Source organism: Symphalangus syndactylus, chromosome 16, assembly GCF_028878055.3.
Source record: "Symphalangus syndactylus isolate Jambi chromosome 16, NHGRI_mSymSyn1-v2.1_pri, whole genome shotgun sequence".
In the NCBI taxonomy this organism is placed as follows: Eukaryota; Metazoa; Chordata; class Mammalia; order Primates; family Hylobatidae; genus Symphalangus; species Symphalangus syndactylus.
In genome coordinates this window covers 42,917,156-42,942,906 of record NC_072438.2, presented here as the reverse complement: position 1 = coordinate 42,942,906, position 25,751 = coordinate 42,917,156, and the positions used below count along the sequence as shown (strand labels likewise).

The 25,751-nt window shown below is 33.6% G+C and overlaps 1 protein-coding gene across 4 annotated transcripts in view; it reads left to right on the top strand.

Annotated features, from left to right (window-relative positions):
- The window catches only part of ARAP2 (ArfGAP with RhoGAP domain, ankyrin repeat and PH domain 2), a 175,142-nt gene that overhangs the window by 90,151 nt on the left and 59,240 nt on the right, over positions 1–25,751 (top strand). For all 4 annotated transcript variants that reach the window (XM_063619468.1, XM_055246550.2, XM_063619467.1 and 1 more), the window contains 6 exons: positions 1,260–1,404; positions 3,795–3,897; positions 4,557–4,755; positions 4,944–5,007; positions 18,812–18,975; positions 23,808–24,020. In XM_063619468.1, the coding sequence (XP_063475538.1) occupies positions 1,260–1,404; positions 3,795–3,897; positions 4,557–4,755; positions 4,944–5,007; positions 18,812–18,975; positions 23,808–24,020 (888 nt within the window). The remainder of the gene's footprint in view (positions 1–1,259; positions 1,405–3,794; positions 3,898–4,556; positions 4,756–4,943; positions 5,008–18,811; positions 18,976–23,807; positions 24,021–25,751) is intronic.

Sequence of the window (25,751 nt, the reverse complement as noted above, 5' to 3'; positions counted from 1 at the left end):
CAGGATTTGAGGGCCCTGGAATTATATATCACCTTTGACTAGGAATTGCTTTGGTCTCTGTTAACTTTCTTTTCCAGTGCCCGTAAAGGATTCGTTTATGCTATTTGCTTCTGCTAATTATGATTGGACTTTTCATTTGGTAATTCATTTTCAGAATACTGTGTCCTATCTAGCTCTCTAGGTGTCACCGTTTTGATGGTTAATCCTTGTGATTGTTTTTTGAAGCCAAATACATTGTCTTATTTTCTTTCATGTCACCCCCACACCCACCTAAGATTCTAATCATATGCTAAAGGAAAAATTTGAAATTAGTTTAATATATTCTTAAACTTTTAAATTAGTTTGACTTATAATTTAAGACTTACAGAAAAGTTCTAAGAATAGCGCAAATAATTCTCATATACATTTTACCCAGATGTATCAATTATTAGCATTTTACATTTGCTGTATTTTTCTGTGTATGTGTATATATATGCCTATGTATAATACACATACATATGTATCATATGTATGTATATATGGGTATATATTTATCTTATACTTTATATGCACACTTTAAGTTGCAGACATGATACCTCTTTACCTTTAGTACTTCAGTATGCATTTCTTAAAAAGAAAGGCATTTATAAATAATGCCCTAAAGTAACCACAGAACAGTAATCCAGCTTCAGAAATTATCTAATATATAGACTTTATCCATTATATCTAATATATAGACCTTAGTAGTCCTAATGTCTGTAGATCTAATCTATATTTTAGGTGATGTTCTGATTTAGCCTGCAGGTGGTAGTGTGCTGACTTCAGTATAAGATGAATTTGAAATCTTCTGAACAAGCATTAAGGGCCCTGAAGATTCTGACCCTTCTTCCTTTGCATACCTACCATAAGCTGCAGTCTCACTTTTCATGCTACATTTTTGTTTTCCTTTTAATACTCTGTACAGATATTTCATTCTTTGTAGCTTCAGAGTTGTTTTTCAGCCACCTCTTTACGGCTCTGCCTTCTCTGGTTATCAATGTCACAGTCATTTTTGTTTTGTACATTCCTTGCTACTAGATTGTAAATTTTTTGGAGAGCAGAGAATGTGACAACTTTATATCCCACGCAGCAATAACATATACTTTATATACTTTATGCGAAATAGGAAATTAATAAATTTATTTATTTGCATCCAGCCATTATTTAGAAGTATGTATTTGTTTTTAAAATTGGATTCGTGATTAGCTCAATTTGTTATTTGTTTTGTTTCAAATTCTTAGAGACAAATAAAAAATGGTGTGTTTTGGAAGGAGGCTTCTTGAGTTACTATGAAAATGATAAGTCTACCACACCTAATGGCACCATTAATATCAATGAAGTTATCTGCCTGGCTATACACAAAGAGGACTTCTATTTAAATACTGGGTAGGTCTGTCATTACACAATTAGGAGGTAAAAGGTATTTTCAGATAATTATAACAGGTAATTATAACAGGTAATGAGAGTTTTGTTATCATTTTAGTTCTTTAGTTGCTTCTAATAGAAGGGTTCAATGGTTTTTGAAGCTTATCTTGCACCTTCTGAAATTTCTTTTGGGAATTCACTACAAAGTAGGAAAACTAAAATATTTATAGTAGGTGATATGAAGTGCTAGCATCTTCGAATCAAATCTTATGTAATTTTTTTTTCTTAGATGGAGTCTCGCTCTGTCACCCAGACTGGAGTGCAGTGGGCGATCTCGGCTCACTGCAACCTCCGCCTCCTGGGTTTAAGTGATTCTCCTGCCTCAGCCTACCGAGTAACTGGGATTGCAAGTGCTACCACACCCAGCTAATTTTTGTATTTTTAGTAGAGATGGAGTTACACCATATTGGCCAGGCTGGTCTCAAACTCCTGACCTCAAGTGATCCACCCACCCCGACCTCCGAAAGTGCTGGGATTACAGGCATGAGCCACCGTGCCTGGCCAAATCTTATGTAAATGTATAGCATATTACTTATGACCATTGTAGTCATTTAATTTTGTTACTTATTATTTAAAATAGTGGACTGGTGGTAAAATTCATTTATTCGTTTAATGAGTATCATAATTAAAACAGGTAAGGAGAATATTCTATGATGATCTGTTCACATTAAAATAAACAATATTTAGTAGCATATTGAAATGCTAAATTTCTTAAAGAGCTATTTGTTAATGGTCAGAAAAAAGTAACAATGAATAGATTAAGCATTATTTATGTAATATATTTGACTCACATATACTATGGTTTAAACACATCTCTGTCAGGACTTTAAAAGCAGGCCATCTAAGATCTTTGGTGTGAAAGTGTCTTATCATGTTTTTTGATGTAATTAATGAAAAACAGTGATATTAAAATCTGAAAAAAATCAGTTTTGTAGGAGCATAGATTTTAAATAAGATTTTTATATGAGAAAGGGAGATTTGCAAAGCTGTTATTTACATAAAACTACATTGAACGTATTACCTTTATTATATGATGACTAGTTGAGATGACTTGTTTTATAGTAAATCTGATTTGATTTTTGATGTGAACAAAACTGATTATTAATTGATTTGTTTTTGTTTTAATAGTGCTTTTACTCTAAATGATTATTCAATGTAATATGGCTTATGGAATGTTAAAATAAGTGGATTCTATATATTAAGTTACTAAGTAGTAAATGAAATATAAAAAAGAATACTAGTTTATATCAGTATATTAATATGTTTAAAATATTCTTGATAACATTACTGATACAAGTAGCTATGCAGAAAGTATCTACAATGAGATGTGGTTAAAAAATAATTGTTGCCATAAAATTCTTGCTGAATTGCCTCAAATAGCACATTGGAGAGTATGACCTCAATAATGTAGGCACTGAAGATTTATATAGACATATTTTAGGAAGAGAGCTGGAAGAAGTGGTAAGGAGATTGGAGGAAGAGAGACGGTAATTGTTGAGAATTTAACTAGAGGAAGAGGGTGAACTGCTAAGATTAAATGACTGACTGGACAAGAGTTGATGTTAAGGGGAAGAACAAGTTACACTCAAGGGTTTTGAGCTTGTTGTGATGAGATTGGTTGTGATGCTTCTAAATTAGGACGTGAAGGAGATACAACAGGCTTGGGGTGGAAAAGAGGAGAAAGGAAGATGACTTTGGCCTAGGGTATTTTGAGATTTTTAGGTAAGAATAGCACACATACTTAGCATGTGCTGAGAAATAAATGGAGTTGTGAATGAGGAACTCAGGAAATAATTCAGAGCATGGGATGTTGCTTTAATTTTATCTATAGTAAGAATAAGAAATTTGGGTAAGTTGAGATGATGAAAGGAAAATTTATCTTTCTTAGGAAAACTGTAAGATTTAATTCTTGATGTGTTTGTGTTCTGGAGGGAACCTGCTGTGTGACTGGGACCATTTGAAGTTAGACAAGAAGAGGGTTAAAAACTGTTTGGGCAATGTTTGCTTTGACCAGTTGGTCAGAGTAAATCAAGAAGGAGTGGTGAGAGAGGGAAGAGGAGACCGAGGAGAGCCCTTTGCTGCATCAGTCAACTGATGAGTGTCCAGGGCGTAAGCAAAGTTATACAATAGAATGATTAAGTGATTATACAAAATATTCCTTTTGTCCAATCCAGTGTGTTCCATTTACCTCATTTGAATAAAATGCAAACTATTAACAGAGTCTGATAGGATGATTTCACAGCATTACTTTATTTTAAAAGGAATTTAATTAAAAACATGACCTTTGTGTTATTTGTTTTCTTAAGAGTTAAACGTAACTTGTAGTGTCTTTTTATTTGTGCATGTTTTAGGCCCGTCTTTATCTTTGAGATCTACTTACCCTCAGAACGTGTGTTTTTATTTGGAGCTGAAACATCTCAATCTCAAAGAAAATGGACAGAGGCAATAGCTAAGGTATTTAAATATTATGTTACTGCTCTAAATCCAGAGAAGATTCTGAACTGGGAGTCTGTGTTTGAGCTTCAGGGGTCCATGAAAGTTTTATATAAGATTGTAGGAATAAAGTTCATACTTCATTAGATTTTCAAAAAAAGTAGTCAAAAGAGGTAGCTACCTTCTAGGAGCCTTAAGCAGGGAAGAAATTAAAGTAAGACTTGGAGAAATCATTCTTCAAATTAAGGCCATGTTTTTGATGGTTAGGATATTCTCAATATTGTAAAGTCATTTCTGTGTTATGTCTTTTTGTAGGTAGATATTTTATTCAAGGTATACACAAAGGAAAAAAGAGCAGATTCAGGAAAATACATAAATGGAGAAAAATGCTGAAGGTTGACATTTTGAAAAGTTCCACAAATCAATTAAGAGAATGTCTTGCAGTTTCAACTCTATACATAGCAAGAAAAATGGTTTAAGATGCTGCCATTTGAAAGTGCATTATAGTTGTTCAGTTTTAAGACTGATAGCAAGTTTAGTTGTTTTGAATTTGGTGTTACCTTTGAATCTTTAAAACTGAAAAACTAAGATAATTTGTCTACCTTCTCTCATATCAGTAGATAGGGAAGGGATTTCCTATTTTCACTGTCTTTATTACTTTTTTGTATTTGTTTTAACAGCATTTTGTTCCCTTATTTGCTGAAAACTTAACAGAAGCTGACTATGATTTGATTGGTCAACTCTTCTACAAAGACTGCCATGCCCTGGATCAGTGGAGAAAAGGCTGGTTTGCTATGGACAAATCCAGCTTGCATTTTTGCCTTCAAATACAAGAAGTTCAGGGAGATAGAATGCACTTAAGAAGACTGCAAGAGCTAAGTAAGAGCTTTTTTCTTCCCTTATCTTTGGAACATATTTCTTTATTGCATACAATAATGATAGCCTTTAGTAAAATCTTGATGGCTCACTCCCAAACTTATGACTAAGCAGTATTAATATTTGTGTCTTCATGGGTGTTTATTGTAGTGTTTTAAAAAGTAAGTTTTTGCTTTTCATTCTCCCTTCAGCAATCAGCACAATGGTTCAAAATGGGGAAAAACTGGATGTCTTACTCTTGGTAGAAAAAGGGAGGTAAGTCCCTTTTTGCTTTTTATTCTTTATCTCAACAACTCTGGGCAGTGGGATTTATTTTTGTTATTATCTTGAGGGAGAAAACAATATTTTAAAACCCGTTGAAATTTTCTGAATCATATAAATATACATATATGGTATGTATTAGCTCTCTTTGGAAAGACTATACCAATGATATTTACATAATTTTATAATTTTTATGACAGACTTATTGTGATCAATTATTGTATAGTTTTCTATAGACCTAGATTCCTCTGTGACATTTGCATTTAAATATTTGGAAAGCAGTTTGGTAATTATAAATATATCTTCATTGTAAGAATATGATGACTATAAATTATATTCTGAATTATCTATGCATGTGGGTCATGCATAGCTAAAACTTGATTTCTTGAATTTATTCAGTTTTTCAGTAACTATTAAGCATCTACTGTGCATCAGGGACTGTTAAAGGTATTGGTGATATCATGATGAGTAAACAGACAAGTCCCTACCATCATGAAACATGTATATTATTAGGGAAAACAGTGTAAGCAGACAAAATAATTATATGCTATTCTATCCATCAATTTTAAATTCTACACAGAAAAATAAGCAATATAAAAATAGTCTGATGGGATAGTGTCCATGTTTGCTAGCTAAGAAAAGAGATCTTGGATGAAAGATCTTCATAAAGTGAAAAAGTAAACTTTGCAGTAATCCAGATAGAGTATTTCAGGTGTAGGGCCAAGGGTATTTGAAAACACTAAGAGTGTGTTGTGCTTGGTATGCCCAAGTTCTGCAAGGAAGCTGTGTTGGCTGGGAATATTTGAATGAAAGAGAGAGTGGGAAGAAATGATTTCAGAGATACCCACAACCTGATCATATAGGGCCTTATCGGTCATGATGTGTGAATATTTGAAATTTAATTAAAATATGATGGGAAGCTGCTCAGTTTGAGAGCTGGGAAGTGGAATGGTCTGATTTATGTTTTTACAGGATTACTCTGACTCCAGATGAATCAACTTCTGGGGGACAAAAGCAAAAGTGGATGTTTAGTTAGGATGCTGGCCAGGAAAGCAGTGGCTTACCTGAGAATAGGAGTGGGTGGATATTTCATGAAGGTAGAGGTGTCAGTATCTGCTGATGGATTAGATAAGTGTAAGAGTCAAGGATGATCCCAGAATTTTTGACCTGAGTAATTACTGAACTATGGTGCTGTTTTTTGAGAGAACAAATACTTGGAGAATAGAGGTAGGATATTAGTAAGTTTAAGACAGTGGATCAAGAGTTTGGTTTTGGGAATGGTAACTCAGAGATGTCTCTTTGGTGGCAAAGTGGATCTGGAGAGTAAGCAGTTGAATATGCGTGTCTAAAATTAAGTGAAGAGGTTATATCTGGAGGTGTAAATTTGGAAGTCACCACTGTGTTGATGCTATTTTGCCAAGGAACTGGACAGGTTCACCTCATAGAGAGTATAGATAGAAAAGAGAGTTGAAGACATAGCCGGAGGTCCCCCAATATGTAAAGGTCTAGAAGAGGAGGATGATCACGCAAGGAAGCCTGGGAAGGAGCAGCCAGGGACATACCGAAGCAATTAGGAAAACAGTTTCTTTTATTTTAAATTTTGGATTCAAGGGGCACATATCTACATATGTGCAGGTTTGTTACATGGATATATTGTGTAGTGCTAGGGTTTGGGCTTCTATTGAGCCCATCACCCAAGTAGTGACCATAGCACCCAATAGGTAGTTTTTCAGCCCTTGCCCCCTTCAGTCCCCACTTTTGGAGTCCTCAGTGTCTATTATTTCCATCTCTATTTCCATGTATACTCATTGTTTAACTCCCACTTATAAGTGAGTACATGCAGTATTTGATTTTCTGTTTCTGTGTTAATTCACTTAGTATAAGGACCTTCAGCTGCATCCATGTTGCTGCAAAGGACTTGACTTCATTCCTATTTATGGTTGTGTAGTATTCCATGGTATATATGACCACATTTTCCTTAGCCCGTCAACCACTGATCAGCAGTCGAGTTGATTCCACGTCTTTACTCTTGTGAATAGTGCTGTGATAAACATGAGTTCAGGTGTCTTTTTGGTAGAACCATTTTTTTTTCCTTTGGGAAAAAAAATACCTAGTAGTGGGATTGCTGGATCAAATGGTAGTTCTATTTTTAGTTCTTTGGAAAATCTTCAAACTGCCTCTCTTCTTCAACAAATTGGTTTTTCTCCCCTTGGCTTCTTGCAATTTGCTTAAAAAAACTGTTAATTACACTGGTTCAGTATGGTTTGCTCTATAATAGTGAAAGATTATTTGTATTCTTACAATAAAGTAAGCTAGAGAAAAGAAAATGCTATTAAAATCATAAGAGAAAACATATTTACTATTCATTAAGTGGAAGTAGATCATGAAGGTATTCATCTGCATCATCTTTATATATGTAGGTTGAGGAGGAGGAGAGGTTGATCATGCTGTCTCAGGGGTGGCAGAGGCAAAAGAAAAATCTGTGTATAAAGGCATCTGTGCAGTTCAATCTTATCTTGTTCAATGTTTGTGATATAAAAATATAGCTAAATAAGCCTTCATTTGATTATTTTTATTGCTGTGACAAGGATAATGACTTTCAGTGGTCATCTGAACCTGCCTTTCCTTCAACTTCATGGGACGACATCAAGAGCTTTATACAGCAAGCATATTGCTGATTAGATATTTATATCAGATTGTGTTTTTTAGCTTCTAGGGATAATTAGGACCTTGCATTTTTACTTATTTCTTGGATTATTATGGTTAATGATACTTTAGATTCTTACTTTTGGTACTAGATGATGATTTCACTGTACTGTGAGAGTATTGTTAATTTTATGTCCAGAAATAATGAGGAATTATTAGGTATAGATAGGATTTGGCATTAAAATACTAGCATAAATGCAGTTTTACAATCATTTATTAATATTTATGGAATGCCTACTGACTGCTACTTCCATGGCAGGAAAATAAAAAAGGTAAACAATACAAACTTGGTGTCTGACCCCTCAGAGCTTATGTTCTTAAACAAATAGACAAGCATCAGCTTAACAAATGTGTTTATCCTTTTCATTTTTTCAGGTTATTATAGCCAAGGTATTTTTGTACCCTTTTTTTTTTTTAACCTGTGAAGTATTTGACTAGTGATACATAGGTTTTAATTGAAATGTAGCAAACATGGATTAGAATGATTCAGTTTGATGTAATTCTATTTGGTGCTTACTGCATGGAGTCCACCCCCTCATAAATGGAAGATATGGAAGCCAGAGCACTAAATGTTTTGATATTTTGTACGTTTTGATCTTACCGCTGGACTGCAGAAATCAGGAGATGAAATTCATTTGTAATATTATTTTTGAGTTCATGGAAAAGTAGAAAACTAATGAAATTCCAAAATAATGGTCCCAGACAGTTAATAACGTTTTTGGTAATTGAAAGTTTTTGTCTACATGTGTTACTAACAAGTTATGTTGAAAGTATTTTTATGAAAGTGAAGAGTAATAATAGGAGTGGGAGAAATGTGAGGATAAATATAACCAAGTTATTTTCTGTAAATCTCTTCGCGTAGCTAATGTACCATACCCACCATTTAAAAACAACTATATTATCACATGCTTCTGTCTTTGGTTTACTTGCTTTTCCTTTTTACTCCAAATCAATAATCATCTGATAATAACAATGATGACAGTGGGGGCAGTTACCATGTGCCAAGCCCCATTTTAAGTACTTAACCAGCCTTCTTTTGCCTATATGATATTGAGGAAAATAATTCATTTTGAAGTTAAAGTAGGGTCAATTTGTAACTTAAATATTTTTTTAAAAATCAAGTGTTCAATATTAATTTACCAGTACCTTTGTAGAGATCTTTCTCAGGATTTAAATCAACAAGTGTTATAGAGTCTGGATAGACACCGTAAGTTACTAGAATTCAAAATTTAAGCATTTATTAGAAAAATAAAAATGTTTAATAGAAAACATTTTTATAAAATTATTAGAAAACATGTCAATACAATTCCTAGCTAATTGAAAATGGAGTGGAGAGAAGGGAGGTCCACAGTGTGCATTAAAGTAAAGAATCTGCACAGTAGATGCCGAGAATGTGAGGTTATGAACCCTGATAGAACCAGAACAAAGACTATACATACGTGACAGGCACAGCACCCTGTATGGTGCAAAACAGAGTCTCATATCTACTTATTTACATAGACATATAAACATGTGTTTGTGTATTCTCTGACTACATAGACATCATATAGGGAATAGTGGAAAAAGGAGCAGATTTGGGAGGGAGCCTGGGAGATAACGAGTTTAAGACATGTTGAGCATGAGATTCTTAGAAGACATCTAAGAATAAATTGATGGGAGAAAGTTATTTTTTATGGATAAGATATTCATGAAAAGATTAACAGGTTGGAAGTACAGATTTTGGAGTTACCAGCGTAAAGAAGGAAGAAAGTGAAATTACTTATGGTGATTCTATGGAAGGAGAAAGGAAGAAGCCCTGTGTTGGAGCTTTGATGACTGTACATCATTTTGGGTTAGGGGAATTTGTCAGGGAGAAGTAGCTGCTTGTTTCCTCAGAGAGTGAGGCCAGAAACTAAGAGAGAGTACAAAGTATTACAAAGTCCAGGAAGAGAGTGTCTCAAAAAGGAAGGATCAGTTAAAAATGTCAAGTGCTGACAGAAGGACATGCTCAGTGAGAATACATACTCCATGAGATAAGTGATTTGGAGTCCATCTGGTGACTTGGGGGAGAGCAGAAGTGAACAGGCAGGTACTAGATCAGATTAAGAATGGAAACTGAGTAAACCAAGGCAGCTGGTGAGGTCACTTTGTCAAAGATATCTGGAGGGAGGTTCATAGGATTAATGAGGTAAGGGATTTGACCCAGAAAGGGCATATATGTGCAGTTTGTTTTCAGATGGCTTGAACTTATACAAGTTTAAATTTTGATGGAAAAGAAACAGAAAATGGGAGAGATTGAAGGTCTAAGAGAGAGTACAAGCAAGAAAGCAAGATCCCTCAACTGCAAAAGTAAGAAAAGAAGAATTGATGGATGACTTTGGATGTTGATAGTTTTCTTCATGTGGTAGTGGGATGTTGAGAGAGATACCAGTCAATTTTCAATTGCTTTGCGAACTGGGAGATAAGAGTGATGACCCCTGAGCTTCTGGCCTGGGTGATGCTATGAATGATAGTATCATTTGCCAAGATAGAGAATATGCACTTCTCTCCCAGTACTCAAACATAGCTAGTTAATTATAGCTGTGATTGTTGAAAAGCTGTTTCAGTACCATGCCAAAATGAGAAAATTTCATTGTACCACCCTTGTTTTCATCTCCCTTTTGATCTATTAGCCCTTTGGGAAATGATGACTGTCAGCAATGGTAGATTCTGTTAGACTTGTCAGTGACAGATAAAACTGTGGCTTTTGGAAGTAAAACAACTTCCAATTATTTATACTGATGGCCTATAGAGATAGTGTGAATAATTGGAAGAAAGAGAAACCAACCAGCTATAAGCTTCAACCTTTAATTTTTGCTAGCAACAGCTTGAGCCAGAAATGTAAATCATACCTAAATTTAATGAATTAATTTCACATGTTTTTCCTGTTCTTATGTACCTTTGATTAAAATGCTAAAATACATTAATGTTTCTTAAAGGCAAGGAGGAGAAAGAACCCCCTAAACTGGAAATGTTCATAAATTGATAATTATCCCCTGTATATAGTCACTATTTAGATAGATATTTTAATCTTCATGGTCATTTTCTCTATATGCATAGCATGAGTGTCTTTAGACAGAAAAATATTGCAATAATATTTTCCACACACACAGCATTTTTGCTCTAAAAAGCTCTAAACAGAAGGTGTTCCAGATGGTGTCGTTTTAATGTGTATTCTTTGTATACTTTAAAAATTATTTTGGAAAATAAAGCTTTCTTGATTACACTTAAGGGTTTCTGGCATGCTATTTGATATTGTTATTGGGACTTAGATTCTGTGCTTTTCTTTTAGGCCTTAGTACTGTTTGTGCAAATAAAAAAAGTCATATTGTCAAATATCTCTTGTTAGTGAATATTCTAGACCAGGAAGGCAGAAGGCATTTTCCTGGACAGTAGGAAATTGTATCATCACTTTGACTGAAATGTTCAAGAAATTACATCTTTTTCTCAAAATTTGAGAACTAATTTTGCACTTTTAACCCACATCTTCTGCATATCTTTTTCTAAGAAATAAGTTACTGTGTTTACCATTTTCACGTTCCATAACTGCATGCCCATTGCCATAGACACTTATTATGCTTTTGTCGAAAGGTTGTTGGTTCTGATAAACACAGTGTGAAGAAGTAAACTGTGTTACCAGAAACAGAAAAGACTACTGTGTTTTTTTCTTTGAGATTCCTTGATTGATATATAATAAAGCTTAATACACTTGATGTCTCCCAAGCTTGACTGCATTTCAGTTTTAATTGCAAATTCTTCACATAAAGAAGCTTAACACTGGGGAATAAACACTTTATCAATATGTTTCACAATTATGGAACAGATTACTTTTCTCAGTTTGGGAGATTAACACCCTAAGTTTAATATTCCTTATTTCCTATCACCTTATTCCATATGATCTTTTCTCACCCTTGAATGTGTTTTATAGAAGCTAATATGTTAGCAATACTCCAGAGGCTGAATTATCTTAAAGTGGTTTTTAAATTGTGCATGTAATTGCAAATTAAACAGTAGCCTGTTGCCCACAATATAAGCTTGACTGCTTTTGTAACTTTCTGATGATTTAATTCTTAGAGATGGCTTAATCTGAATATTGCCAAGACGAAAAAGAGATTCTCTTCCTTCACCACCCCCACAGGTTTTTAAAAAAGAAAGAGACTATTACAAAACAAATATTAAGTGATTTTATGTTAAAGAAAATTATGATGAAGGGGATGTATGTCTATTAACAAAAGGTAGATTTTAAAACGTATATTATTTGCTTCAACAATTTTGTTTCAGTTAGTTCAAAGTACCTCTATGTACCAAGAGATAAGCTTATGAAGAAATAAATATGATATGATGGGGAAACAATGGACAAAAGAATGAGCAAATCCCTCTAAGATATATATGTGTGTGTGTGTGTGTATTTGTTGTTTTTGTTTTGTTTTTTAAAGAAAAGTACTTTTAACTGGATCTATAATCCAATGAAGGACTTTAGTAGGAAATAATGAAGGGGGCCTGAGACACTAAGGTAGTCCAAGAGGTAGAAATAATAGGTTCAGAGAAATAGGATGGGCTAGAAACAACAATAGGGTTGGCCTTAACCTTGAGTGCTTGAGGAGGACGCATGTGACAGTGGGCCTGGAAAGATAGATTGATACTCTATTAGTATTTTCTATTGAATTTAATTCATAACTTGCCTTATTCTGGAAAGGATTGCAGAGTAATTCCTGAGTATTTGGAAGTTAAACATGTTTCCAAATAACCCATACTTCACAGTAGAAATCACAGGAAAAGTTAGGAAATATTTGATCAATGATAATAAAATCATAACATCAAAATTGTGTGATGGAGCTATAAAACTATTTACAAGGAAGTTGAAAGCTTTAAATGCTTACACTAAATCAAAAGATCTAAAATCCGTCCTCTAAACTTTTACCTTAAAAATCAAAAAAGAGCAAATTAGACCCAAAGTGGTTCAGAGAATGAACTGATAGACAGTAGAAAGAATGAATAAATGGAATATATTTCAAAAAAATCTGAGCCACCAATAGCTGGTCCTTTGAAATAATCAATTTAATAAATTTTTAACTTTTTTTTGGAAAAGTTAAGAAAATTGATAAAACTCTAACTAGAAGATAGGACAGAAGATACAAATTACCAGTGTCAAAACTGTGCATCATTTTAATATTTAAAATATAAGAAAATATTATGACCAACTTCATACCAATGAATTTAACACATTGTATATAATCAAAAAATTCTTTCAAATGCAGGAATTAGGCAAACATATTTATTCCCACCACTTCTATTTAATATGTTATTGTGGGTTTAATATGATAACGCAAGGAAATTAGAAAAAAATCACAAGTATTGGTATTATAAGTTAAAAACTCAATTATAATTTGTTCTTTAAGCAATGTGGTTAATCAAATGAAATCATACACTGGTACTATTCAAAATACACGTGTGTGATAAAGCACTCCTATCCCAAATATGGACAGAATACATATAACTAGAAGAAAACGGAAACCCAATAAAATAGCAAAAAATGATGAACAGAAATATCTAAAAGAATATCTATGAATAGCCAACAAGCACATGTAAAGTTAAGTACCAGAGAAATACAAATTAAAACCACAATGAGATCACACTGAGAAAAGTAAGTTTTTAAAAAAGTGGCAGTGCAAAGTTTTGGCAAGTATGGTGGGATTGTAAAATAGTACATTCATTTTGGGAAGCAGTTTAGCAGGTTTTTGTTTTTTGAAATAATACAGTTGGTTTACACTTAGCTATACATCCCAACAAATGAGCTGCTAGGTATTTACCCAAAACAAATCATAATATATGTCCACAAAATGACTCCTATACAAAAATTCAAATCAGCTTTATCTATAATATAAAGTGAGGAGACCCCAAATGATTTTTAGTCAGTGAACGTGTAAACAGCGTATGGTATGTGTTCATATGTGAAGTACTGCTTATCATTATAAAGGAACCTATATTAACAACAACATGAATGAATCTTGAAAACATTGTGCTGAGTAAAAGAAGCCAGACACAAAAGAGTAATACTGTATAATTCCATTCCTATGAAGCTTTAGAGCTGGGAAACTAATGAATGGTGACAGAAGGCAGATAAGTTCTTGCCTAAGATTGTGGGTAGGGAAAGGGATGCAATGCAAAGAGTTATGGGTGAACATTGCAAGTGATGGAAATGGTCTACATATTAATCATGGTGTTAGTTACACAAGTGTAAACATTTGCAAAAATATTTCAAACCATGCACTTAAAATGAGTTCATTAAAAATTCTAATGACCAAACATCACTCATAGAAATAACACAATTCATACTTTTCCAGAAGAAAACAAACCCAAAAGCCTATTTGGATGAGAAATAGGGTCTTCTTTGAGAGGTTGCTTAGGAAGTATAAAGAAAAATGCACAGCATACCCTTCTAAGGCTATCCTCCAAAGTCCTATCCATTACATTTCCAACATTCCTAGGATGCTTTTCAAGGCAGAATGTAAGTGTACAGTCTTGAAGAAGAGAAATAGGTCTTCTGTTATGAGTGGCTTTAGTAGATCATCTTTCACATCCATTCTAATAGTGTGACTGTAATAAATTGTTCAGGAAATTCTGTTTCATGAATCTTAGGTGTGATAGGACTAAGAAGAAAGGCAACAGAAATACACATCAGCATTTCACGTCTGGAACAAGTATTTTTGGACCTGAGGACCAGAGTTTTAAATTATGGAGATCTGATTCTTCAGGTAAAGGAAGGCTCATGAACTAGGCTAGTACTGAGTAGCTCAAGTGTGCAATTCCTACCTAGTTCTGATACCTCAGACATGTTGTTTTTGGCTCTTAGTTTCCTAGTCATATATGGAAAAAAAAGCTTGGCAGAGATATTTCCAGTTCTCTGGCTCAAAAGCTCATTGACAGTCTAAGATGGCATGGTTCAGACGGCTTTAAATATCTTTTCCTTCAAGGGATCAGTCAAAACTTCGACTTACGTGATTTGTTTCTAATTACATTTTTAAAAACACAGACATATATAAAGAAGGAAACAAAATGACCGTGAGTTTTCTACCCAGAGTTAATTTAACATTTTAGGAAATGCAATTGGATTTATACATATGTGCGATTACGCATTCTCTGCTCATTGTACTAAGTTTATAATATGTATCTCTGGATGTAGCTAAATCACTTAACCTTTCCCTAGTTTTTGGGATTTCAACTTATTTCCATTTTTGAAATGCTCCACTAAATGCATGTGTTTGTGTGCATGTGCACGTGTGCATGAGAGAGGAACAGAAATGTATTGAAAGAAACAGATATTGTGCCTTTGTTTCAAATCATGTACTTATGAAAGAGTCCTGTGGTTGGAACTAATTGTCAAAAGTAATGCATACGTATTTTAAGATTCTTAGAACATATTTTCAAATTTATTTTTAGAGTATCTCATCAGTCTTTAAAATGCTGTGCTCATCTTGTTATACTCTAGTGATGAACATTATACATCTTAGATCTTTGATAAATTGCCTTTGGCACATCATTGATTTTACGTGTGTGTGTGTGTGTGTGTGTCTATTCTAATAGTGTGACTTTGTAATAAGTTGCTCAGGAAATTCTGTTTTGTGAATCTTAGGTGTGATAGGACTAAGATACACATACACACACACACACACACACATATATTTGATTCTTAGACTGGTTTGTGATTACATCAGCTAATTCTTTCTGTGACTTACCTTTCCATGGCTGATGACCATATTTCTGTGGAGGACTTACTATTTTATTTTTGTATAAATGCTTAAGATATTATCTTTTCCAGCCATATTTGTAGAGTATTTCATTTGCTTTTCAGTTTTGTTTAAAATCTTCTTTATATGAGCATATTTATTTTTTATGTGGTCAAGTTTATTGATCTATTATTTGTGAAGACGCTTCTGGTTCTTGTCATAGACTAGGCTCAAATATGATTGTTTATGCTTCATGGTTATTATATTGCAGTTTTAATGTAATTGTTTTTGTTAGTCCTAGGACTTGGTTTCTAGGTCTTATTGAACGGTCTTGATTCATTATAGCAAATAAGCATTTTTCTTTATATGGCTTTGAAGTGCCCTTTGGAATTTATGCTTAGAAAATGGACAATTAGCATAACTAATTTCTCTGTAATTAGAGTTTATCAACATTACTTTTCAGATTGTCAGGATATAAGTAAATGTTTCTTTGGATTTATCATCCAGGAATGTGAAATTGTTGTTTGATAACACTTGAAATCTCAAAATCATCCAGCATTTGTGTTGAAAATATCTTTCGATGCTTTACTCAGTGTCCACAAATTTTAGGTAAGCATCAGAGAGGAAAGTTAGTGCACCAATGCTATTAAATGTCAAACCATCTATTGCACTACATATGTATTTTGGGATTCGCCCTTTGACAAGTTGAGAAAGTTCTACTCTTCACTAATTCACAAGGAGACAGCTCAACTCATCATCAGTGGATTTTTTTCTGACTAGAAAGAAAGTTTGAAGTTTGAAAATGTCACAGTTTATGGCAGAATTATACTCATATTGTGGGAGGGCAACTGCATTTTGGATTTCTTTCACTGCTTGCTAAAACACCCATTGTACTTGTTTATATGCAAATAGTTACAAAGATTTTATATCATATTTAAAGCTCAATTATTAGATAAATTATGTAAAAAGTTTTTTCTCTTTACCTAAACTTGTGAATATAGCAAGACAGAATTTTGATTAAGTTCACGTAATCAAGAGGTTTGATATTTCTCAAAAAATTATCTGAGTTATATAATTTCAGTTAGACAAATACATCCAGCAATAGAATGTTTTTGAGCTAAAGATGATATAAGATCAATGAAAAGGCTGTAGCATGTCAGGTGTTTTAGTGCAAATTTCAGAATTCTTCAAAAAGAAAATTACAACATCTGGAGGTCAGGACTGCTGTAGTGCTGTGGAAAGTAGGAACAATAGATAAAGATGTCAAAAAGCAAGAGATGAGGATTACAAGCACCAGTATTAGTAAAACAGTAGTAGTTATAGCAAGTTCAGATGTTAGAAATGAGTGTGATAAGGTGCAGGTATCTTTGTCTTCTTACAGGAGCATTTCAAGAAAGAAAACAAAGGAAAGGAAGTTTTTTGTTTCTCTTTTTATATTAGGTACAGTGATTATCAGAAATGTAAAAGATTACATTCCTTATTACGGACCCCTGGCCCCCAAAGCCCCAGAATTCATGTGGTTTATTCATGCCTCTTTGGGTTGAATATAAACTAGCCCTGTCAAGTCTGAAATCAAGATTATATAGTTTTACTTTGGTGTAAACAGACTTAAAATACATCAACAATTAGTTTATGTTTTAAAGCAAACTTTGTATCTAGTGATAGGTCTTTAAAACTTCTATGTATCCACTAAATGCCAGACACTGTGCTAATGACTGGAGATACTGAAGTACTTTCTTTGCTTGCCTGTGTAAAGGTTGGAGTTTTGTGGCTAAAACATTCACATAGCTACAGCAGGTGATACGATGCAGGACAAAGCCACCATTGAAATATTGAGAAGGAATATCTGTGACATACTAAGCATAAGAGGGAGATCAGGAACAGTGTTAAGGAATTTTACCTGGAGTATAATTTTGGGGGAAGGTTTGGAGTAGCCAGCCAAAGAGTAGGCAATATGTATTACAAAATCCAGGAGGGGTGTTTGTGTGTGTGTGTGTGTGTGTGTGTGTATTTGTGTGTGTTTATGTTTCCTATCTTAAGTATAGGAGAATGACAGATCAAGTTGCAGGTAAAAATATAGTCTAGATTATGCAAACATTTTATCTTGAAAACTCATGAACTGTAAGACAGTGATCTGGAAGTGATGTCATTAGCTTTGCATTTTAGATCATTCTGGCAATAGTGAGGAGTAGAGATTACAGGGGTTGAGAATTGGGAAAGGAATTCTGTAAGAAGGGACTGTAGTGACCTGAAGGAACAACATGAAGATCTGAAATAAGGCAGTTTTGGAAAGGAGAGGAGACAGAGTGAATACATTGGGAAACTGTAGTCAACAGAATTTTGTGACTGAAGTCATGTGGCAGTGGTTGGGTAAAGAGACTGATCTACACTTAATTAATCCTAAATTTCTCGTGGGGTATGTGGAAAATTTTTGGTCCCAGAAGCTTTGTATGGGAGAGCAAAAGCTTTGATATGCTTATTGCACATTAAGGTGAAGATGCTCAAATATAAATATTCTTTAGTAGTATAGTTTATACATTAGTCATTAATGTTATGTCTATTGAGTGTTGTCCTAGGTGCTATTATTATATTTATTTTGCCAATGATGAAACTGAAGCAAAAATAAGGTTGACTTGTCTAAAGTTACAAAGGAAGTAAATGGCAGAGCTAAAATTTAAGTTCAAAAAGTCTGATTGGCATTCCCACTCTCAGGTGCTCTATTCTCCTGCTTTTCAGTCACATGGAGATCTGATTTATGAAAGTTACAGCCTGGAGATAGGGATTTGGAAGTAAACTAATGTATGTGAAAAGATGAAACTACTGGCCTGAATGACATGTCCCTGGAGAGTCCATGGAGCTTTTGTGTGTGCTGAGGTTACGACTTTGTCATTCAGAAAGAGGAAGTGAGATTGGGAAAGAGACTAAGTGACCAGAATGATAGGAGGAAAATCCAGAAAGAATTGTGCTATAAAATTCAAATTGAATGCTGTTTTTTTTCTCTTTTTAAGAAATAAAATCAACAATTCTAAAACCTTGAAAAACATAACCAGAAATATCTGTTAGAAGTCATAGGTGATAGTCACAATGGTTTTAGTTTAGTTATTCAGAAAGAGAATAAAAGAGACTGGGGAATGAAAAGAAGTGAGACCATAAATTCAGAGAGCTTCCTCAATGCTATGGAGTGATGTGACTATACGAGCAAAAGAGGGATTGAGTGGAAGCTCGTAGTGGCTGAGATAAGAGTTTGTCTTGAACGATTATGTGGATTTTAGGGTAATCTGTCTTGGAGTAAGATTTTTTTTTTAAAGAGCAAAATTATAATTTGAAATGCTTTTTAAACTTTACAGAACATTATACATCCATGGGCATACCAAGTTGGATTTCACAGTCTGGCATACTGCAATTGAAAAAGCAGCAGGTACAGATGGTAATGCTTTACAAGATCAGCAGCTCAGCAAAAATGATGTTCCCATTATAGTGAACAGCTGTATAGCATTTGTTACACAGTATGGTAAGTATCACTGAGTTTTTATTCGACCCCTAGAACTGATCCTATCATTCTTACAGGTTTTTAAGTGGTACCTCTATTGGACTGAATTAAAACCGTTTATATTTGTAAGTATACTAGTGAAAAATAAAGGCAGACTCACTGTTCAGCTAATTACCATTCCTTCTCCCAATAAGACTCATTTAAACTATACATTTTTACCATTTCCTCCTTTCTTTATATGCATAAAATATTAAATAACATATTGAAATAATCTAAATTATAATATGTACATAAAAATAGTAGATTATATGTTTTATTCAAGTAAGAAAAAATAGATCGAAGACTACCTTTCAGAGATTACAAGGCTAGATTAAAGCCAACAGTGACACAACACATCTAAGCATGTTGTTAGAAGTGATGAACTGTGGAACAATATGTAAAATAATTTGCTTTCTTTGGCATACATAAAGTGTGCATGTAGGTTATATTCAGAAGCATAGTAGGTTATATTCAGAAGCATAGCTATTAATTTTCACAATTTATGCTCATTTTCAACAGATATTTCAATGAATAGTTTGCAAATAAAAAATCCGTTGATCTGTACCATGGTCCAACTTCATGTCAGTTTTATATGCTATGTTAGTATTTTAGATATGCCTGAAAGATATCCTCTTTTCCTCATGTTTATTTTCAAATGGTTATGAGTTCTTCAAATTCCTTTTGTTGCATATATCTTTCATACTGTAAATGTCTTGACCCTATTTTAAATGTAAAAATGTTAAAATGTTACCATGAGCCCTTTTAACCTGTAGATAAATGCCATTTATTTAGATTACAAATGTGGAAAAGAGGAAAATCATTTGATATTTTGGATTGTATTAAAAATTTTTATTCTCCTAATACTAGAGGTATCTTTGGGTGTTTTTAATTTGAAAAGAAGGTATAAATAGTGAGAGGGCTGCAGTAAAGCATTGTGTTATTAGTTCATTGCTTCTTTATCGAGTGCTTATTGTATGCCAGTCACTGGTCTCACTCTTAGAAACACAGTGGTGGAAGTAAAAAGTTGAAGACAAAGCTATGAATCATGTCTTCTAGTATGTGAAACTGATAATACACTAATATGTAACAAAATATCAGAACTAATGATATGGATAAAAGAAAACACTTTTCAGAAATGAAACTTATAGAGGCATATTTTAATCTCTTGTTCTAGGGAGAGTGTCATTTTAAGTATTTTACTTACTTTGTATGTAATTCAAGTGCAATTATTAATGTCCAGATTCATTTTGTTTTTATTATATATCTACTGAAAATATATACATAAGGCCCACATATTTGGGCATTACTGTAAAAGTTTCCTGCTGTGATAGTATGTTCATGTTTTTCTTGTTAGCTATAATCATCTGTTTACTTAAAAACAGAGGAAGGAGAATGTTACCTTCATTGGTTACAGTCACTCAGTGTTAGTGTACATTTTGCAGATATACATGAATCACATATATGTTATGTTTTAGCAGGAGCATAACCTCATTGGGAATCTTCACACCATGTTAGTTTCATAATGGCATAAGGCCATGGCATAAGGCCTTTCTTAAGCAAGAAATAATTAAAATACCTTGACTAGCTCTGATCTAGCCAATTTTATGTTTTTCTGAGGAAATCAGAATTTTCCTTGTGTTTATTTGAGTTTAAAATAACTCAGCGTTCAATTTTTTCAACTAAAACTCATATATTACAACTTTATACCTCTATTACAAGATACCTTCACTTGCATGTTAGAATAATAAAGCCAATGAAGGATTCAGTTTATATAAATAGATATACACACACACTTACATATATACACACATATATGTACATACATATATTCATATATATACATATAGTCATATATAACATGTACGTGTATTATATATAAATATACGTATCATATATTTTTATATTATATATAGTTATACATATAATTGTGTTTGTATTATATATCTACTGAAAGTATATACATAATCACATATTGGGCACTACTATAAGAAGCTTCCTGCTATGATAGTATGTTTATATCATATATATATTTTTATATATAAAACCCTTTATATATATATAAACTATGTTTATATCATATATATTTTTATATGTATATATATATATATAAATCAAATTATTTTACATATTGTTCCACAGTTCATCACTTCTAAAAACATGCTTAGACGTGTTGTGTCACTGTAGGCTTTAATCTAGCCTTGTAATCTCTGAAAGATAGTCTTCAATCTACTATTTTTTCTTACTTTAATAAAACATATAATAAAATATATATATATTTATATTTATATTTATATTCAGAACATTGGGGAAACCTCAATGCTACCAGCATGTATAGAAGAAAGATTTGACAGGAACTTAGAAAATACCCAGTGATTATAGGATGCAGATGGTTTCATGGTAGCAATTATTTTGAACCCCCTGACCTGTGGGTTAAAATCTCAAGACCAATTTTCTGTACTCTTTGTGTCATTGTGTCAAGGTTTGAACTTGACTGAGTTCATACTATGACTTTTAGGTCTTTAATTTTTAAAAAGTAAATTACACTATTTCTTGAGGAAAATTATTTCAGTTATATAAACAAAATTATGTTCAAGTTATTTTTCAGTTAACTTACTTGAGTGCCAGCTATTAGAAATTCATTCAGCTAGGGCTATACTATCTCAAACACTTAGTCAGTATTGATTTTTGTAGAACTTGCTTATTCTTGCATTTAAGCAGTCATTTATTGAATACGTGCTGAGTAGTTCTAGGCACTGTGTAACTGCTGGATATACACAGAGATATGTCACAGAAAATAAGACATAATTTTTGCCTTCTAGAAATTTGCAGATTTATGAATAATAGACAAATACATGAGCAGTTACAAGTCAGTATATAAAATGCCCTAGTAAAGAGGTTCAGGGGGTGCTACCAGTGCCCATGGTGTAGGGGTAAATTTCACCCAGAGAAGGCGTGGGAACAGAGAGACTCATGGGTAAAGCACAGTGCCTACCATGAGCCCTAAGAGAAAATGGGAGCTAGTTAGGAGAAGAGGATGGGGATTCCAGGAGGAGAAACAGTGTGTGCCAAGATATAGAGTCGCAAAGTTTGTGCTTGGAGCTTTGTGGTATTAAATGTGGCCAGAGCTTAGTGTGAGACGAAGGAGTTGATCAATATAAACGGCAACAGGTTAGGCCAATTCAGGTAAGGTTTTATATAGCAAACTAAAATCCTCAAACTTTGCCTCATAGGCAGCAGGAGGGCAGTATTCAGATTTTTAAGCTTGTTGGTAACACATACAGACCCGAATTTTAGATCATGCTGTTATCATTGTTGAGACACACAGAGGGCTTCATAAGAATATGGGCAAGAAGTTGTGACAATGTAATAAGAACTCAGTGTACAAGTAATAACATATGGGATGGAAAGGAGAGGACAGTTCTGAGAGTGAGATCATGATGAAGAATCTATGTGATGCAGTACTGCATTTTTTGTTTTTAATGTGCTGATTGAGAAAGAAATACTCTGACTTGTAAAGTGCTAGGGAGAAGGCCATACCATATATTGAGGTAGAGAGGAACAAGATAAAGAACATGGTGGGGGTGGAAGGTGAGGTAGTAAACAGGGCAGGAGAATTAATTCCTTTCAGTTATTTTGATTTGCCATAAGATGTATGGGGGTGTGTGTGTGTATGTTGCATGTATATGTAATGGTGTGTGTGTGTGTGTGTGTGTATGTGTATATATATATACACACACGTGTGTGTGTGTGTGTGTGTGTGTAAAATCATGGAAATTAAAACCTGAGTTAAAATGTTTATGTAAAAGTGATGAGGTTGGATGGGTTCTCACCCAGTGGGCAGGAAGAGAAGAAAATTGAGGAAGGATCCCTGGAATGACCAGTAAGTATTAGATGAGCAGAAAAAGTTAGAAGACTGAGAGAGCAGTCACAGAGGGAAGGGAGAAAAAAGAGACATGAAATCATGATGTCATGAAAGTTATGAGGTTAAAAGAATTTACAGGGATTCGTTCAGAATGTCAAATGCTGCAAGGAGTTCTCCCTAGATAAAAATTGAAAAGCCTCTAGAAAAAAAAGAACGTTGTTAATATTATTGATGAAGGGTGACCCCAGTGGAATGGGGATTAGGCAGAGAAGCAAGATTGTGTGGTCAAAGGATTAACAGGCATGTGAGACAGTAGGAAGAATAAATATAGGAAACTCAGCCTGGTTATGAAAGGAACAGGGAAAAGAAGCCTGGGAGGAGGCAAGGGAGGCTTTTGGGGTTTGAATTATTGTCATTGTCATCATCACTCTTCCTCCTAACCACTGCTCCTTTTATTTGGTATGGAGCACTTCATGAATTAGTAACCATGAAAAAGAGGTAACCCCACTCTCCATTGGAAATAAGGTGAAGATGGGAGCGTACAGAAATTAATATACAATATGGGGGCGGGAGGTTGATGACATTTATACCAGAGAGCTTCACTTTTGTCAGTGAGAAATGGAGGTAAGATTTTGCTGAGAGACTAAGTGAAGACAGGGCACTTTAAGTAAAAGAACATTTGAAAAAGATACTATGGAGAGCGGGAGGAAGGACTGATCAGGGGCTTGCCAAAAGCTGAGGCTGCAATGATTTGCTCATTAGGTTTACATTTTAAATACTAAAATGAGGGGTAAAAAGCCTTTCCTGCTCATGCATGTTTATATCATCTCTTGCATAATGATTTCATCATCTTACTCCTCATCTCAACACAAACATTTGTTTTGTTTTTAAAATATCAAACTGGCTTTTGAATTTAGACTTTTAAAATATAACTTTTTTTTAAAAAACAAAGGTTTAGGATGCAAATTTATCTATCAAAAGAATGGTGATCCTTTGCATATAAGTGAACTTCTGGAGAGTTTCAAAAAGGATGCAAGAAGCTTTAAATTGAGGGCTGGAAAACATCAGCTTGAAGATGTGACGGGTGTGTTGAAAAGTTTTCTCTCTGACATTGATGATGCACTGCTTACTAAGGAGCTCTACCCATATTGGATCTCTGCTTTAGGTAATATTTATACAGATATATGTAGATATATATGTTTGTGTGTATATATATATATATATATTATAGATCATAATACATACTTGCCTTTTAATACTTAGGCTTTAAAAATCTTTGATAAGCTGAAATTTTAATTGAAAGAAACAATGTACATAATGGCTTAGAACAAAAATTACATAAATATCAATAGCTGTTTCTCTCTGCAAGAGAAATTCAAAATATTCACTAAATCCTTTGGTATATACTTAGTTTTCAGTGGATATCTTAGTGCATACTTTGCTTCAACTTTGGAATGTTACAGTCAAGTCCATGTGTGCTACTAATTTCTCATTAAAAATAAAATGAAGCATTTACTACAGGATTCATTTTGCAAGATTTTCACCTATGACTCTTTTGCGTTTCTTCTATTACGTGTTCTACATCTTTAGTGTATATAACAATTTTTTTTAACTTTTGCTTCATTTATTCTAGATTCCATCTAATGAAATAGAGTTTTGTTATACACTATAAGAAAAGCTAATTAAGAGATGACCCTAGAAAAGGAGTTTATTAAATCCCTCATGGGTCAAATTAATTTAGTAAAACCTGTTTTTAATCTCTGATGATTTAAAACAAGTCCTTTTATTGAAACATTACAATAACAAAGACTTAAATATAAGCATTGCCTTTAATTCCATGTTTTACTGAAGCTACTTTTATTTTTCCATATTGTAGTCCTTTTCTCCACTTTTATAATTTATGTATATGACATTTTTATTTTTATTAATAAACCATAAGCATTTCTCATATATCTATAATATTTTACAAACGATAATTTTCATTTCTCTTTTGTTCTAGGTTTTAAAACTTACTTTTGAATTTTTCCATAATTATAATATGTTTGTCTCTTATATATTTAATCTCTTTCAAGATTTGGAAAATGGCTTCTGAATCTGGTCACATGGCATTCCTCTATTGAGAATAATTTTCCTCATTGAAAATACTTGTTTAATCTAAAACAAGTGATATATTTAAAGAGATTAATGTTGAAAATTATCCCAAGAATGACCCTAGTTAGTGTCAGCAGGAGTAGCATTATAATGAAAATAAAGCTTCTCACGATATAACTACCTTTCAGAAGTCTTTCATTTGCCTTCTCATGTTTCTCAAATCAGTAGGGTTCACTGTAATCACAAGAAGAATTGAATGTATAATTTTCTAAGATATAAAATACAGAGATAAATACATTGCTTTAAGCTCAGTTACCTTGCAACCCTCATTTTTGTTTTAAGAAAATTGTATTGAAATGTATGAAGCTGTTTAGAGTATCTCTACTTTAGAGACTTATAATTTGTCTGTATTATAAAATTGGTTATCAGTAGTACGTGGCAAGACTGGGCACAGTGGCTCATGCCTATAATCCCAGCATTTTGGGAGGCCAAGGCAGGAGGATAGCTTGAGGCCAGGAGTTTGAGACCAGCCTGGGCAACATAGTGAGACCTTATCTTCACAAAAAATAGAAGTGTTAGCTTAGGCGTGGTGATGTGCTCCTGTAGTCTCAGCTATTCTGAAGACTGAGGTGGGAGGATCACATGAGTCCAGGAATTCCAAGCTTCAGTGAGTTGTGATGATGCCACTGTACTCCAGCCTGGGTGACAGAGCTGAGACCCTGCATCTTAACAACAACAACAACAACAGCAACAAATATGTATTTTTTAAAGTTGTCAAATTGAGTGACAAACAAGTCTTCACTGT